At 40.3% G+C, this 17,993-nt stretch overlaps 1 protein-coding gene across 1 annotated transcript in view; it reads left to right on the plus strand.

The window, feature by feature from the left end:
• GRXCR1 (glutaredoxin and cysteine rich domain containing 1) overlaps positions 1-17,530 on the plus strand; it is a 45,180-nt gene extending 27,650 nt beyond the window's left edge. Inside the window, exons 2-4 of the mRNA XM_076337591.1 lie at positions 4,617-4,856; positions 12,464-12,529; positions 17,283-17,530. Of these exons, the coding sequence (XP_076193706.1) occupies positions 4,617-4,856; positions 12,464-12,529; positions 17,283-17,462 (486 nt within the window). The 3' untranslated portion in view covers positions 17,463-17,530. The remainder of the gene's footprint in view (positions 1-4,616; positions 4,857-12,463; positions 12,530-17,282) is intronic.
• Positions 17,531-17,993: the final 463 nt, after the last annotated feature.

Consider the following 17,993-nt stretch of genomic DNA (forward strand, 5'->3'; position numbering starts at 1 on the left):
GGTCCTTACACGACAAGCAGAAATGCATTGGCTTGGACCTCTTCCTCTGCTCTGAATTTGGCCAGCTCTTGTCTGTGCTGCAAAAAAATCCACATTATGAGTTTTGTTCCAAAGATAAAGAGCCACTCAAAGTCAGCAAGGCAGATGTAAAAATGTCATAAAAGGTATTAAAGAAAATCTATAGCCTTGGGAAAACAATTAATGACAAATATGCTGAAGAAATAATCCAGTATTATTATTCAATAATTCATTTTATAAGTTCCCCTCATAAATAGGAGTGTGAGTGATATCTGCTCAGACTAGGGGGACTGGTCAGGGCCAGGGTAGCTATGGGACCAGTAGAGAAACACGGACTCTTTTTGCTGCTAGTTCCGTTGCAACTGGATCCAGAAGCCAGGGATAAGATACAGTGGGGAAGGTCTGAACCCAGAGACGTCCGTGGGAGTTTTATGGCCTACATATTTAACTGGCTTTCAGAAGCACCATGGAAACACCTAACTGTCATATAATATTTTCAGAGCTACTGAGAAGTCTGTTATTATTGTCATGGCAGCTGTTATACAGAAAAGGTAAATTCTCAAACACATATTTTAGGAGTATGATTCCCAAATATTTCATATTTCTGAAGCTCCAGCAATGCACAAATTTTTTTTAAAAATATCCCAAAATATTGAAACAACTTGGAGATTCACATATTCTGTAATATATTTGTTGTTGTACACTTACACTGGCTACCAGGATTTCTTTTAGAAAAGGTTCAGGATGTCATATTTCAGTGACCTTCTCTCTGTTTTATCATTTACTTTGTTTTGTTTCACTGTCTGTCTCTTTTTTGTCATATTCTTCATGTTTTTATTTCTACATTTAGTTTGTACTACTCTTCCTTTGTCAGTATCCTGCCATTTTGGTTTTCAGTTTATTATCTATTTTTGGTTACTTCTGTCTTTTCAGCCCTTTTTCAGTCCCCTGCATCCCTCTGTTTTGTTGCTCGTCTGCTTGCTCTATTAAGCCTTCTCTTTTTCATCAGCAATTTCTTCTTCTATTTTGTGGTCTCTCTTGATGCTAAGCTCATGTGTTTAGCCTCATGGGATGACATCCCTCATGCTGTTTGCAGAAGACTTGCTCAGTTAATGATTACATTTAGTTGCAACCATGTCAGATGGATGCTGGCGGGATGGCAGAGGGATAGGTGTCCCCTAATTGCACACCGAAGTGTAACTAACTCCTCATTTGTGAAAGCCCTGATCCACCTGCTAGAGAAGTCTGGGAAAAGACTGAGTCAGGCGCAAAATAAGAAAGATCTTTTGGTTTTCTCATGTTCAACCATGAACAGGATTGAACTGGTGCAACAATTGGTTTTTCTCTCTAGATTGAGAAAAAAAGGGCAGCTGTTCCCGAGCCACTGGGAGTGGCATCTGTGCCATGAAGTGATGCAGGTCATGCTGCTGCTGGTGCTGCCTACTTGAAGCTCCAAAGCAAAATGCAAGCTATTCAGGCTGATGCAGTAAACTAGACACTGCCTTTGGACCCTTTGGGAGATGATAGCACTGTGCTGTTAAACTAACACCTGTAAATGACGTAGAGGATCATTACTAAAGCAACTCTATTTCCCTCTGAAAACTCAAATCCCTTCCTTGGCAGTCTTTCTACAAGGACACCTTCTTTGAAGCATGCTGTTGGCCCATGTGCATGGGGTTTTCTGAATCTGACACAAAAGTTGCCACCTCAGGCCAAATGATTTCCATAAGCTTCAGGTTTCAATAAGAATCCCACTTACAGGAAGTCCGAGAAAGTGGTCAATGTAAGTTGCTCCAAATCTTTTGGTTTGTTCATCTGTCCAACTTCCACAGCCCGAACAAAGTTTTGTCATGCCCATTAACCAGAGAATTACCTTCTCTTTAACTTCAGCTAAAATTTTATGTGCATTTGTGAGTTAAACGAGTTGATTCTAATTTGAAGTTTGTTATGCAAAATTGTAAAAGTTATTTTTCTAAAATGTCTTTCTATTCATTTGTTTACATTGCTTGTCATTTATTATGTTTTTGCCACAGTTCCAACCTAGGAAGGAAAAGCACAGTGTTCAAACATTATTCTGCTGATTTACTTCAAGAGCGTATTCTAGTCACTAAACATTACAGGCTGTAGCCATTGAATTGGACAGCAAAATAGGAATTAGTGTAGATTCTCATTAAGAAAAACATGTAAATCTCTCTAACTGTCTTGACTCCTATTTTTAATTACCAGTGTGGTTCAAGACAGGTGACAGGAAGGATTTTCCCTGGTATGATAAAGTCCTGCCAAGGACAAGTTCTGTGCGTTTGTAGCACAGAAAACAAGGTGTTTACTAAAATTTCCCTAAAGAATTATTTAGTCAATGCCCTTGATACTGCTTTGCAGGGCAAACAAAGGTATTTCTTCATTGCCACATCAGGAAAAAATAAAGGAATAAACATAAAAGTGACTCTGCATACACACCTTCCACTTGATATCTTTCCAGATCACTTTACAACTTTCAATTTTTCCGTGTCTTCAGCTGCTTATTTGTATGCTGTAGGGACACCACAGTCCTGATGCTTCACTAGATAATGACTGTCTGTATCTATGCTGCCAGCCTCTGGTGTCTGGGAACAAACAGCACAGAGATCTAATCTCTAATCTCTAATAGAGATTAGAGCTATGAAGGAACAAGAACTTCCATCCTGTTGAATAGTTTTCCACTTCAAAATGTATTTTCAGTCCAAAGAGGAGAAAGCAATGAGTATGTGAAATTATCTTTTGGTTACTTCTGAAAAGGATGAACTCCTTTTCCTTTCAGCAACCCATGCATGGTTACTAGAATATTTGGCAGTGTTTATGTAGAGTACTTGTCTTTTAATTAGAGGACGAGCTAATCCTTGCACTTGGAATGTGTGAACAATATGCTGGGGAAGAGTCAATGCTGCAGTAGCGGTATAACAGATTTCAACCTAGAAAACAGGCTGGAGAAAAGTAGCCCACTTTTTATAACATTTGTTCCTAAAATTGAATTTCTGACATCCATTCAAAGAGAAATAAATACTGACCTCTCACAACATTCTTCCTTCCCAGAACTGGAGACACAAAAGCAATAAATTACGTATGTTTGCAATTACACTTCCAGTGATCTAGAAGTGATCTGTAAAACCCAAGTGTTTTTCCTGAGAACTCTTCACCGTACGTCAAACCTTGTAAACACCTTTCTAAGCAGAATATGCTTTTCACAATGACTTTTTTTTTGCATTTACATAGTAAGATAAATCATGATTTCATTATTTGGCAAAATCTGCAATGGCATCTACCCAATTTTATAACTTTGTCTTTACAGTTATTACATGACATAGTTCAAAAATTATCTATCCACACATCAAGGTTCATTTTCCATAGATTGCTAAAGTGCGTTACAAGTATCTTTGCTTATTATTTTCTAACTTGTGGTTTTACTCCTGGAATACTGCTGAAATAATTAAATATCAGTTGCTGAATATAATGGATAATTTGAAAAGCTTGGAAATGCCTTACTACCTTTTAAAAAAGCTAGGATTTTAGCTATTTATCTGAGCATAATATCTTTCTTTAGAGGAATGATTCTCAGGCTTTTTGAAAACGTACCACTCTCTCTTGGACAAAGTAATCCTTGTGGTATTTACCCTCCCCAATAGTTTCAATCCCAGAAAGGAAAGATGCAGCATAAACTTGACATATGAAGAAGTGGGGTAAAAAGTCAAATCTGAATTGTAGTATGAAACTTAAAACTACAGCCAAGGGAACTGCCTCCCCTCACTGTGGTGGGCTTTGAATCAGGCACTGAACACACACAAAATGTACTTTTTTATTGTTGGTTGGATGTTAGAGTAATTTGACGTGGATCCTCACTAAAAATCATAGATACATCTCTCCCCTCTGCAGTCATAATCTAGTTCAGTGTGGAGAGACCTAAAGTATTCCAAGTTAGTGTTGGCTCACGGACGTGATGGAGTTTAGCTTAGGCTCTCATCCTTGCTTAAAGGAGACTGTCAACAACACTTGAGTTAGCAAGTTTAGACTTAGTCTGGGTACTACCAGACTGTGTTTGTGCAAACAAACGTGAGTCACTGTGGTAACAGAATCAGACATCTCTAAAAATGGCGGGGTCAAGGGAGTCCTACATTCACGTTACTATTGCAGCTTTGAAGAATTTATGCTTCAATAGATGAGCGGGGATTAACCCACGCCATTGCATTTTACTGCTTGGGGAAGGACGGGTGACTCCGTGTACAAGACAGCAGCAAAAGGGTGGTGATTTATTCACATTGGAAGTCCACCAGCATCTAAAATGTATCTGTTTCTTGAAAATGTGGGGCTTGATTTACCACCTCCAAAACTTTAAAAAAAAAGTAAAGTTGCACCTTTCTTAGATAAACAGCTTAAATTGCCTTAAGTTGGTGATTACAAGAACTTAATTCCCCCCCTTCCATCTTTACATTTGAAAAAAGTAGAATATTGGATTGTGTTTTCAAGATGCATTTTTTTTGCTTAAATAGTATTTTTAATGAAATTCCTCAATACTTGGAAGCTATTAACACCTTATTTAATGTAATGGGAACTATTTTTTTTTCCAGGTATCAACAGTGCTAGAGTTTGGCCGCATAGTAATTTATACTACCAGCCTTCGTGTGGTGAGAACCACTTTTGAAAGATGTGAACTGGTTAGAAAGATCTTTCAAAATCACAGAGTTAAATTTGAAGAAAAAAACATTGCTCTGAACAGCGATTATGGAAAAGAACTAGATGAAAGATGCAGGAGGGTCTGTGAAGTTCCCTCACTCCCTGTTGTGTTTATCGATGGTCATTATCTTGGGGTAAGTAAAGCATGAGCCTATGTTTTATTCTGCAGTCTGCAAGAACAGATGAAAATCTTGATGAATGAGAAGCAGGGTTTTTAGAAAATTGTTTGCAATGCTGGAATGATGGGAACAATCAAAGACAGAGATCCCTTTGTGGTATGCGCTGCACAGATCCACACTGATAGGTTTGATCTGAAGATGTAAAAGATAACTGGGGAGAGGCTATCAAGAGGGGAATAAGATGCAGTAATACAATCTAAGCTATCCCATGTTTCTTAAAAAATAGCTTATCTTTGTAGTTGAAACCATGAAAATCTAGAGAAATGGATTTTTTTTCCTCATGGGAACCGGTATATATGATTGACCCAGGAAGATGAACACATATAGCATAAGTCTGCCATTTAGTAGTATCTGTGTTGAATACGAAACTAACAGCTTGGGGTGTCAGACCTTAAACATGCATTGAATTTTATACGATGTAGTCTGTATCAGGCATCTGTAATCAACTGAACATTGTTTTAGGTACAGAATTGGTTAATACTTGATTTTAGAAAAGTCTAGCAGTAAAAGAGAGAGAAAACCAGCCCAACTCTGCCCTGTTGCAAGACATAAACTCCAAATGGAAAACTATAATCCAAATTTGTACTCTGGTACTCTGGGTCTAAAAGCCTGTTGATATTTCAAATCACCTTTTCATTGAGGCCAGCCTGTCCTTTCGAAATGTATATTTCTCAGAAACTGAAAAAATCAGAGTTTAAAAGAAAAAGATTCTGGAAAGTGGCACAAAGAAAACAGCTTGAGAGCTCAGAGAAGGTATTTGTCTTGAGCAGTAAAGAACTAGCAATTAGGACCAACAGTGAGACTGATTTGTGAAGGCAAACTATATTTACGCACAGCGGGGTTATTGTGTTTGTATCGCTTAACACTTTCATTTTCACAAAAGATTTAACTAATGAAATGAAATGTCATCAACAATCAGGCATAATTGATATTGGGTCTGTATAAACACTCAGATACCCTTTCTCCCCTTTCTCCCTGTCCCCTTTCTAGCTCTCGGTGTGCTCTGCTTGAGGCAGGTTTCCCCAAGCACTCTAACAAATGCATTTGCTGGCACAGGGCTCACCAGATCACTGCAGCAACTGCAAAATAGCTTGTGTGCAGAATATTAGCAGACAGTGATTTTTACTTCCTAGTAGAGGATGCTTTTATCAAAAACTTGAGTCGGGGAGTTCTCCAGCCAGCCAGGAACAGACGTGCTTCGTTCAAAAGCCACTTAAAATTCAACAGGATTCAGATAAAGGTTCGCTCACCTAATTGTCACATTAAAAATAAAAGTAGTGAGTTATGACCGAGTCCAAGAAAATCTCAGTCCATGTGTGAGTAATTTGTCAAAAGAATTCAGTTAAAATACTGAAATGGATTGAACAAATTATTTGCTCAGCTCTAGGTGAAGCCTGGGTACAGTCATTTTGGTATGATGGATGGCCCATTAATTCACTGCTGCTTTTTTTTTAGAAGATCATGGGAAACTTGTCTTTTAACAGAGGATCAACAGTGTAACAAGCAATACAATCTCATTAAAACTATTTAAGTATTGTATGAGATATTTGGAGAGGTATAGAAAGGAAGGCAAGTGAATTAGAAAGCTAGCTGTCTGTGGAAGGGACAAATCTAGCTGTCCAACTACCTGCTGACAGGTACTCAGTAGGTTTTACCTCCTGTAGGTAAAAAAATGAAGAAAGAATTTGCTGTTCTGGTCTACAGGCATTTATTACAGCATGGCAACTCCACTGACATTGTTTAACACAAGGAAAAAAACCTGGAAAAACCAGAACAAAATCAGATTTGGGGGGTGTTTTCTTTCTTCTTTTTCTTTTTTTGATTAAATTGATGAGGCACACTGTGGTTAAACGGAGCAGACCTTAGCTCCAGGAGAGGATTAAAATTATTCCACATAGCAGCAATAGTATTTGTGGAGAATCTGCTTTGTGGACAGGGAGCAGTCCAAGAGATGCCTGCTCTGCTCACGGGGAGCATCACGGCCAGCCAGGATGGTGGCAGCCCTTTGCTCTGCCAATGTGGGTGCCCCTCATCTGTGCTCACAGATGAAGTTTCTGCCTTCCACTGCTCTCCACTAATTACCATCATACTAGGGAGCACTGCTGCTTTGGATCTGTTGCTACAGCATCACTCTCTAATGTGCTTTGGTTGACATGAACCAGGATGGGAAAACCGAGTTCAATGTGAGCAGAGCTAACTCGGGCAGCCCACTGCGGCTGCCAGTGGGAGCACGGCAGCTGGCAGGGCGATGGGAAGGGACAGCCCCAGGGTGAACGTGTCACTCGCGCTGGCAAGGGACCTGTGTCCACACACTCTGTTTGGCAAATGTGGCAAAAGCCCATTATTTTATGGCAGTTTTTATTTCTTTGTCTTAATATGACTTTGTAAGAGAGGTTGGCATTCATTCATTTAGGAAGAGAAGTAAGGGGGGGGGGCACTTTGCATATCGAGAAGGTCTGGCAATGAAGTAATCGCCCCCCAGCTATGTCAATGCCTGGTGGATGTGGCACCTTAAGAAGACGATGCACCAGTGACTCCAAAGGCAGTAAGTTGGCTGGAACCTCTGCTGGGCTTGTGTTTATTAAAATGAGATTGAGAACGAATTACAGAATTTGGTCTCGTTAGTAACAGTGGACATTTCTATAATGCCTTTTATGATAATTATCTTCTGATATGCAAATACAACACAGAAATCCAGAAGCCTGCTGTGTCAGTAAATCGATCATGCAATATTTTCTCTCTCTCTCTTTCTCTCTCTCTTTTTTTAAATTTTGAATATTTATTTCCTGGCAAATCCCTCCCTGAAGGAGATTGCATGTAGCAATACAAAGGAGAATCTATATTGAGCCAGGCACCTTTCAATGAGTCATAAGAAGAAAAAACCCCAACCCCTAATTAAAATATGAACAGTTTTGAAAGAGTACGAGATTATTTTTAATGAGATGAATGTAACAAAAGCAGCAGAACACAGCATATGTGCATCTGATAAAGTATATGGTATCTGAGCCATTCAGAAGCAGGGACAAGGTTGTTAGAGCACTGCAGGCTCTGTCGATAAATCTTCACAGTGCTGTGGAATTTATCATTGCCTGCACAGGGGGAAAAAACCAAACCAACGACTTGGGCAGAAGCAATAGAAAAATCATATTTAGTCCCTGTCAAGCAAAGTCCTAGGTGCTGCAGTACAGCAGGGTTTTAATCTTCTCATTTTTTCAGGATTGAATCATTGTATTTCTTGACACACACTGTCTAAATATCAGTCTGTCAGGAAATTGCAGGTTCTTTCTGCAGCATGCTCTTTACCAGCTGATCTAATCCCTCCTTTTCACCTGAGACTGTCTCCATCTGAAATGGAATTATGCCATCTGCTGGGACACCAAAGCAGAATAAAAAATGACTTCCAAAAACCAGAAAGCAACACAGAAAAAAAAAAAAAAGGAGCATTAATTTACTCCTTTACAAAGGCACCCAGGACTGTTAGAGGTTTATGTTATGTAAAGACACACACTGCTGGAAACGGGATGCACATAAAAAAAGGCAAATAGAGTCATCTTTAGTAAACATGTTAGCTCACTGCATAGTAGTTTTAAAATACATTTATTTTATTTTTCACTTTAAATATGTGACTGAATTCAGTATTCACCTGCCATATAAAACTACCTGAATCTTTTTCAAATATGGGAATTTAGTATTTTTTTTCCCTGAAGAAACTGTTTCCTATTTAGTTTTCCCAGCTGTAATGAATCCACAACAACATGAGATTTACAGTAAAATTATCTTATTTGACTCATTGGTTATGATTATTTCCTAAGAATGATGAGGCTACTTTTTTAATTGACTTGTAGAAAATATCTGTGTAACATATTTTTTGTTATGCAAGTAGTAACAGTTCCCTTTTTGCTGCTTTCCAGTGGCCATATATGATTAGTAGCTCTCAATTGCCTCCATGTTTTGTTAAACACATTCTCCTGGCATTCACTTGATGGGGTGGATATGAATGGCTCTGTGGCAGTAAAACTGTGATGTGATCATTGCATCGAGTCACCTAGCATTTTCCCACTTGCTTCTTCCATTTTGCAGTTTGACATTTCAGGAACAGCAGGGTTTAATTAATCTGATAGCTCTTTGCATATCAATCTTTCAGTTCTTTGCATATCAAATCCAACATTCCTGGTGCTGATACCATACTGCAGTGTTAATTTTCTCAGTTTATGGACAGATTTACAGGCATTTATTCATACTCCATGTCTGTCTGCTGCCAAGGGTCACCTCGTTGTGAGAGGTGTAGTGTTGTAGGCTGAAGAGCGTGTGAGCTTTGGGCAAAGACAGAGGTATATACAGCCTGTCTCCTCGCTAAGCCACAGTGAAGAAACATAGCAGGTCCAGTGAGGGTAAGGTGTGCGATTGCATTCTGCTGCCTCGGCAAGAGGCCTCTCCCGTAAACTTAGTAAAAGTTTCTTTTTAAGCAGATAAGGGAGGCAATTTATCTGCACAGCAAATATGTCCACAGGAGAGATGTTGCAGTGCCATGCTAATTTTTCCCTGTATATAAGGAAGCATGTGGAAAAGACACTGCTTCCCAAAATCAGCAGGTATTCTAGTACAGCCAGGCGCAGAGCCATATACCTATGTGTATTCCTTGATGAAGAATTACATTGGGAAAATGGTAATGGGCTACATCCAAGATAGGTGAGCAACAGACTAGTTTAATGACAGGACAGAGCTGGGGCAGTAGGACATTTAATGGACCTTGGATTTATCCTAGTTCTGCAATTAGTGAGACTGTACCTGAAATACGATGCTAATTTCTGGACGTTCTCAAGAGAAAACTGGGAAAATATTTTGAAGAATAAAAATGGTCTCGAAAATCTGTTGAGTGGTTTATCCAAGTCTGTGGCATTTCCTTGCCAAAAGAAGAGCAAAGACCTGACCGCAGCCCCTGGGCTCCTCCACCATGGTAGAGAGCTACTGAAGTTGGTAGATAAAGGATTCACAGGCTGGTGCTGTGAAATTTAACTGGTTAACAAAACTGAAAACTCACTTCTCCCTGCTGCTTCTCTAAACGATATGGCCAGTGTCCCTTGTGCTCCTTATGTGAGTCTTAGGAGGGACAGACTCTTTAATGTTTCACATCCCTTCGTGGGTAATTGTGGACTGAGTACAATCTAGGAAGAAAAAGAAAAGCATCACTTTCTGGTCAGAAAGCAGCTATTGGACTTATTTAACAGCTGCTTTAATTACTCTATTAATTACAGACTGTGTGTTAAGATTCACAGATCCAAAGGGAAGGTTAACCTCTGCAAAGTATCTTTTATTCAAATTTCACTTGAGGCAGCTGTTAATCAGAAAAGACACGCTGAAACGCTTAAAAACACTGATAGCCAGTCGGACGTTTGGTTTTTAATTTTAAAACCATAGTAATGAGGCTTTCCACTTTGAAAGTAACAGACCTGGCAATGTCATCTGAAATATAAATCCTTTAAAATATGAATCTATAATGGGAAACCTGTCAGACTTTTAATTATACTGTTGCAAAAGCCAGTCAGCGTTATCACAGAGCATCGCTGTAACACGGAGCAGAAGTCACAGGGATGCTTTTGCCAACTGTTGCCGCAGAGAAGAGATCCTTTCCTAAACGGGGGCAAATCAGGGCTTGTCTGGCTTAGGAAATTTGCAGTGCTGCAATTACATCAATAAAGCTGCAAATCCTTAACGTCTTTGCATCCGATGGGTAGCGCAAGCTGTGTCTTAAGCCGCTGTAATGTATTCGGGCCCTGAGCTAATACTCTGTGGGCCACCTTGGCAAGCCCTTGCTTTGTTGTGCCAATCACTCCTTTTGTCCATTCTGTGTGAAAGCAGAGAAAGATTAGAGGACAAGCGTGAAAGGGGCTGACAGACTGCTAAAAGCTGCTCTGCTGGGGACACAGACAGCCTAATGCATGTGCTGAAGCTGGTACACTCTGTGCCCGTGACCTATAACAGATTTCAATAGAAGAGTCAGCACAAGTAAGCTAGCACAGGCTAGCTGATCTGAGTGTCCTGTCATCTGCTGTGGCTAATTAACCACAACTAATTACCCTGTAGACATTTCTTTTTTAAAAAAAATCTCTTTGAAAATGTAGCACTGTAAGAGTAGCATTCACGGCAAAAGTGACATACACATCCACTGAAATATTAATATTTTGCCTTTTAACTGAAATGAATATCATCAAACAGAGAGTCAAAAGTGCTTCTTTTTTTGTACAAAGCCAGAGCAAGAAGACTTTGCACAGGGAAACTAACCTTAGCAGGGTGACATACAAAATCCTTTGCAAAGCTTTGGTGGCCCTTAGTTGGCTTTTGGTCTACACATTTGTAACCTCTGCAGTCCCCAGCGAGGCACTATGAATGGTTGGACACTAGCATGTACATTACCGGTCCATATGTGTTCCCTGTGCTCCCCAGCAGCCTTTCCTGTACCTCCCAGTAACAGGGAGAGCAGTGCTGGTGGGGAGCTGGGGCTGAGAGCCCCTGCAGCTGACCGCAGGCAGCTCAAAGTAATGGTAAGTCTCAGCCCTGTGCCAGCATCCCACCACACCTCCCAGCTCACGCCAGAAGGAAACCCAAAGGTGAAATTTAACAGTCTGGGCAGGCAGGGAATAGCAAACTGGAGCATCGTGATGGCATGAACCCACCATCATGGTCTAGATGTGGCCAATTGCTCTTAGCAGCAGGTACGGGCTGTGCAGTTATCTCCGTCTGTGCCTCAGTTTCCTCACCTTTTGTCGGTTTCTTGTGATCCACCAATTAAAAGTGTCTGTAAGTATTTGGTAATATTTAGTATTCAGTGAATTTGGTTACATAAGTGAAGTGTAAGCATTCAAATGTGGCTCTCTAATTAGAAGAAAAGGGAAAAAAAAGTTTTACATCATCTTTGACACTTTCATTTTGTCTGCAATAATCTCTTAGCATTTACTTTCAGAAGGAAAAAAGGAAAACCACTTCAGTACTGCCTCGGTTCAGATCACAGAACCCCTCAGAGGCCTAATGTACTCAGACTAAATTATTATTATTCATTGTTGTGTCTGCCTTTAATGTTGTTACAGTATTTTCATTACCCTTTTTCTCCTTGTGTTATACATTAGGCATATTATGTCTTAATTCAATGCTCAACTGCCAGAATATTTGAAATACAATTTCCTCTTCTCATTTTGCTGCATTCTCTGATGTGTTGTATATTTATAGAATTGTAATTTTTGACATGGTAACTAGACATATTTTTTATTCTGTCAAGAAGCATACCCTGTAAAATAAAGTGAACACAATCAGAATTTGCAAGCTGTGTCACCTTTTACAAAAAGGCAATGCGATATGACACCTGGTAACGAAGTGCAGGCACTTCTATCAGAACTGCGATTAGATTCTCCTCTCCTTCTAACTTTCCTAAGGTTGACCTAATTACAAAATACTTAATGTGAGTCAAATTTGTCCTCTGCCTGTTTAAGTTTTCAAGACCACATATTCTGATCATCTCTGTTTTTTCATGCTAAACTGGCTGACCTTTTTCTTCTTCTTACTAATAGGGTGCTGAGAAAATTTTGCTAATGAATGAATCTGGGGAACTGCAGGATCTCTTAACCAAAATTGAGGTAATTGTATTTCTGCAAATAAATATAAGGAACGTACATTGAATATTTGTAATTGAGAAGACTTTTTTTTAGCAGTTCCTTTTCTTCTGTTATAAACTGATGATTCCAAATGGTTTTTTTTTGTTTTTCTCTTTGAATGAATGATATCATAGTATCATAGCCCATTAAGTTTGAGAAAATGTGAATGGTGATAACATCAAACCAAAATGTCCATCTCTATTTTTTCTTGGTTTTGCCACAGCAGGAAAGGCAAGTCATTTTCCCTTTTCCATAACTTTTGACATCATCTTTGGTATTTAACCTTCACCGTGCCCTGGAGGAGTCAGGCTTCTTGTGTGGATGCTGCACCACTTCTCTGTGTACTGCAGTGAATGCGTTGGGAACCTGCACATCTGCATTTGGCTAGACCTAAAGCTGGTCGTCTACAAAATCTGGGCAGATGCTGGAAGTTTCCAATTACACCAATTTGCACAAATTTCAAATTACAGGTTATCATGCCTCTCTCCAGCTCTTAGTTTGCCTTTTCCATTGAAGTTCTCTGGTGCAAGTTTGCCTTTTATTGTGAACAGATGATGCACGCTCCCTGAGGACACTTGAAACGTGGGACTGCTCCCGCAGCTTTGCTGTAAGCTAGGTTCTCTTCTGGTCATCACTTTTCTGCTGGCCTTGTGCTATTGGCTGCTCAAGGCGTTTTCTATTTTCCTTTGGATAGCCTGCAACAAAGAACATTTTGGGGAGACGTGTGTCATAATGTCTGGGTTATATGGATAGCTGTGTCCTTAGAAAAGGAATGTATTGCTATTAATTATCTTGTTATTTTGAAATCACTCCTAACCAAATTAAGATAACACATAAACTTCAGAAGTATGTAACATCAACATTAAAAATAGATAATGAGGACATGATATTTGTAAAAGACACTGATGAAAGAGCAAAAGAAAGCTACATCTAGTTGATTTAGCCCCAAGGTTTTTCTTTCCCTGCATTTAGCCAAACTACAGCATATGTTTTCCTAACATGCTTTCAGTAACTCTTTGTATACCATACATCTTTGAGTTTATCACAAAACGAGTATCTCTGTTTATGAAGCATGTTGGTTTCTTACAGTCAGTCTCCTTCCTGAACTCCTCCAAAAGTTCCAGTCATGCTGAGCCCAAGGGTTGTTCACCTCTGTCTTATTCAGGAGTTAGATTTAACACCATCCAGAAAATCATGAACTGCCTTGTCCCTTTGCGGTGCAGGTGGTACCTTCTGCATTTGTCTGGCCTGTTCCTTAACTCGGCAAAACTCTCCTTGCCTCATGACTCACTGTATGTGTTTCTGTATAAAATGCAGAAGAACCTGCTGGCCGTATTAAACCATATTGAATAACTAACCAGAAACTATTAAACAAATATGTACATATGATTAAAGCATGCAACATTCTTGTTGTCTGACTGGAAAGGTTAGCTAATAAACCTCCTTAACATTTTTCATTACTTTGGAATGAAATATCCCCAGATCCTGCTTTGGGGGGGGTCATATAACATTGTTACCTAGCCCAATGTGTGTCCCAGGGGTACTGAGGGAGCTGGTAGAAGTGCTCACCAAGCCACTTTCAATCCTTTATCAGCAGTCCTGGCTAACCAGGGAGGTCCCAACTGACTGGAGGTTAGCAAAAGTGACGTCCATCTACAGGAAGGGCTGGAAGGAGGATCCGGGGAACTACAGGCCTGTCAGTCTGACCTCGATGCTGGGGAAGGTTATGGAGCCGGTCATCTTGAGTGCCATCACGTGGCACGTACAGGACAACCAGGTGATCAGGCCCAGTCAGCATGGGTTTATGAAAGGCAGGTCCTGCTTGACTAACCTGTTCTCCTCCTATGACAAGGTGACCCGCTTAGTGGATGAGGGAAAGGCTGTGGATGTTGTCTACCTGGACTTCAGTAAAGCCTTTGACACTGTTTCCCACAGCATTCTCCTGGAGAAACTGGCTGCTGAGAGCTTGGATGGGCATAGTCTTTGCTGGGTAAAAAACTGGCTGGATGGCCAGGCCCAAAGAGTTGTGGTGAATGGAATTAAATCCAGTTGGTGGCCGGTCACAAGTGGTGTTCCCCAGGGCTCAGTATTGGGGCCAGTTCTGTTTAATGTCTTTATCGATGATCTGGATGAGGGGATTGAATGCACCCTCAGTAAGTTTGCAGACGACACCAAGTTGGGCGGGAGCGTTGATCTGCTTGAGTGTAGGAAGGCTCTGCAGAGGGACCTGGACAGGCTGGATCGATGGGCTGAGGCCAACTGTATGAGGTTCAACAAGGCCAAGTGCCGGGTCCTGCACTTGGGCCACAACAACCCCATGCAGTGCTACAGGCTTGGGGAAGAGTGGCTGGAAAGCTGCCCAGCAGAAAAGGACCTGGGGGTGTTGGTCGACAGCCGGCTGAACATGAGCTGGCAGTGTGCCCAGGTGGCCAAGAAGGCCAATGGCATCCTGGCCTGTATCCGAAATAGTGTGGCCAGCAGGAGTAGGGAAGTGATTGTCCCCTTGTATTTGGCACTGGTGAGGCCGCACCTCGAATACTGTGTTCAGTTTTGGGCCCCTCACTACAAGAAGGACATTGAGGTGCTGGAGCGTGTCCAGAGAATGGCAACGAAGCTGGTGAAGGGTCTAGAGCACAAGTCTTATGAGGAGGGGCTGAGGGAACTGGGGTTGTTTAGCCTGCAGAAAAGGAGGCTCAAGGGAGACCTCATCGCTCTCTACAACTACCTGAAAGGAGGTTGTAGCGAGGTGGGGGTCGGTCTCTTCTCCCTACAACAAGCGATAGGACAAGAGGAAATGGCCTCAAGTTGCGCCAGGGGAGGTTTAGATTGGTTATTAGGAAAAATTTCTTTACCAAAAGGGTTGTGAAGCATTGGAATGGGCTGCCCAGGGAAGTGGGTTGAGTCACCATCCCTGGAGGTATTTAAAAGACGTGTGGATGTGGTGCTTAGGGACATGGTTTAGTGGTGGACTTGGCAGTGCTAGGTTAATGGTTGGACTTGATGATCTTAAAGGACTTTGCCAACCTAAACGAGTCTATGATTCTATGATTCTATGATTCTAATCTTGGGACAGAAAGTACATCTAAAAGACAAACAAGGCCAGACTACAGCAGACTATGATAACTGCCTACTGAATACAAACACATTGTTTCCTGTTTTTTTTTTTTTTATTGCAAAGATGGCTTTGCTACAATTGCAAGGGGCAGTCAGGTTTCTTCATTACTGAAGATGCAGAAAATGGTTACACAAAATGTCATCTGTTCAAGAAGGAAATGGCCATTGTTCAAGGAACTGAGCTAAAACAATTTTGTGTTTGTTTTTTGTTAGTTCTCTTAACTACATGAGTAGTAGTTATTTACAAGCCTAACAAGCCATAATGAATGTAAAGTTTAAAAATATTATTATCTTAAAATTTTGAGATTATTTGCAATAATTTCCAATGAATTAAACCTCCATCATAAATCATGAAAGATGTGGGCACTCCTGAGACAAAAAGAATGCTAATTTTACATTAAATACTTCCAAACATTGTCCCTGGAGAAGTTAATAGTAATAGGAGTTGTTTGCCTGGTGAAGAAGAATGACAAGTTTATGAGCTGCAGGATAAAAAGAAAAAGTGCCTTTTTTTGCATGTTCATCTGAGTTGTCAATAGATGAATGCTATTATTAATGGTTTTGCAGAAATCTCTTCAGTTTTCTCGATGAAGCTACAAGAAGGCCTAAGTGATCTGTACAAATTTTAGTATACTCTGGTAATAATTTGTGACTAATTTTTTAGTGATGCATAATTCCTCAGACTAACTCTAGCAGAAATTGTATGGATTACTGTTCTTCCTTTGTAAATAAATCTGTAAAGTCTTTACTCAACAGTGCAATGTTAAAGCCACATATTTGTGCTGTGGTAAGTACCCAACGTGGTGTACCTTTCATTGATATAGAACTTTAAGGCAATCAATCATTAAACAAAGTAGCAACATTTTCAGCAAGTGAAACTTAAAAATGTCTTTGAAATATCTTCCCGTGTTCTCCGTTGTCTTTAATCTAAAAGAAAATAGAGTAAAATTATTGTTTTACTCAGGAATTAGGACAACTGAGGGAGCCCCAGCCTTGCTTGCAGCAATTTTCTCCAGGTATTGAATATTGATGATCTTTCTCTTTCACACTTAAAGCTTCAGCATTCTACATCCTTAAATTTGAATACACCACTTATTTCCTCAAGCACTACTTGCCAGAAGCTATGAATTGCTTTTTGATATGATCAACTCTAAGTTTAATAGGAACAACATGTTCAGCACGAGCATGCAAATGCTAAAACTCATAATATCTTAACATACAGCATAGAAAATATAATGCCAACATAAACTGCCTGGAGTTTAGATTCAATCAATTGCAATACCTCCTAGAATTGATCTAGATCTAAAGCTACATCAGAGTAATGTATGCAAGCTACCCTTTAACTAACTATTTTGGCAAGTACAAACAGAAGCTACTAAGATATAACGTGGCTGATGAACCTGCAGTGAGCCTCTCTGACCATTGCATGTGGATCTGACCAAAGGAAAAGGCAGGCATACTGGTCTTCCATGGTCGTATACCTTGGGATGGGGTGGTGGGTATTGCTCAAGATGGGAACCAGAATGTGTATTCTCAGCTGTCCTGGAGCCCTCATTGTCCTAGAGCTTATGGTGGTTGATGAGGTAACATTTTTGTTTTTCTCACTTTCTTCTTTGAGCAGAGAGTCCAGCATCCTCACGAGTGTCCCTCTTGCGGGGGCTTTGGTTTCCTGCCGTGCTCAGCATGCCATGGGAGCAAGATGTCTGTGTTTCGGAACTGCTTTACGGACTCTTTCAAAGCCCTCAAATGTACTGCTTGCAATGAGAACGGGCTACAGCGCTGCAGGAGCTGTGCAGGCTAGGAATGGCATCTCCACATTTACAAACTGATTTTATGGTACTCCACCAGTTTATAATATGATTTTTTTTTAATTAATCTGTTTATCCAATTCAGTCAATAAAAATCCATTTGTAGTATACTTCTGCTGGTTTGATCATTGGAGCCATTTAAACTTAGGTCACTGACAGTAACATGAACTCTGAAATATACTTTTCTACATTCTTTATAGAGAGATTTGTAGTCTGCAAAACTTGACTGTATTATCAGCCCTTTGGATGTGAAGTCTTCCCTTTTTCTATGGGGGATCATCAGCAATCGTATGCGTTTCTGCTCACAGAGTTCTGAGTCATGCCCCCAAGATTACGGCAGAATGAAACTTAACGTTCAGATTATTGAGTAGCTGCAGTTTAAAAAAATCAGTGAGAACAAAGATTTTGTGATGTGGGCTGGCCCAAGACCATTCCACTTAGCACTTCCCTGAAAAGTCGCTATGGCCAAATTCTGGCCTGAACTCTAAGTGGCAACAGAGGAACAGAAACATTTCTTAAAAGTC

Source organism: Aptenodytes patagonicus, chromosome 4 (assembly GCF_965638725.1).
Source record: "Aptenodytes patagonicus chromosome 4, bAptPat1.pri.cur, whole genome shotgun sequence".
NCBI lineage: Eukaryota > Metazoa > Chordata > Aves > Sphenisciformes > Spheniscidae > Aptenodytes > Aptenodytes patagonicus.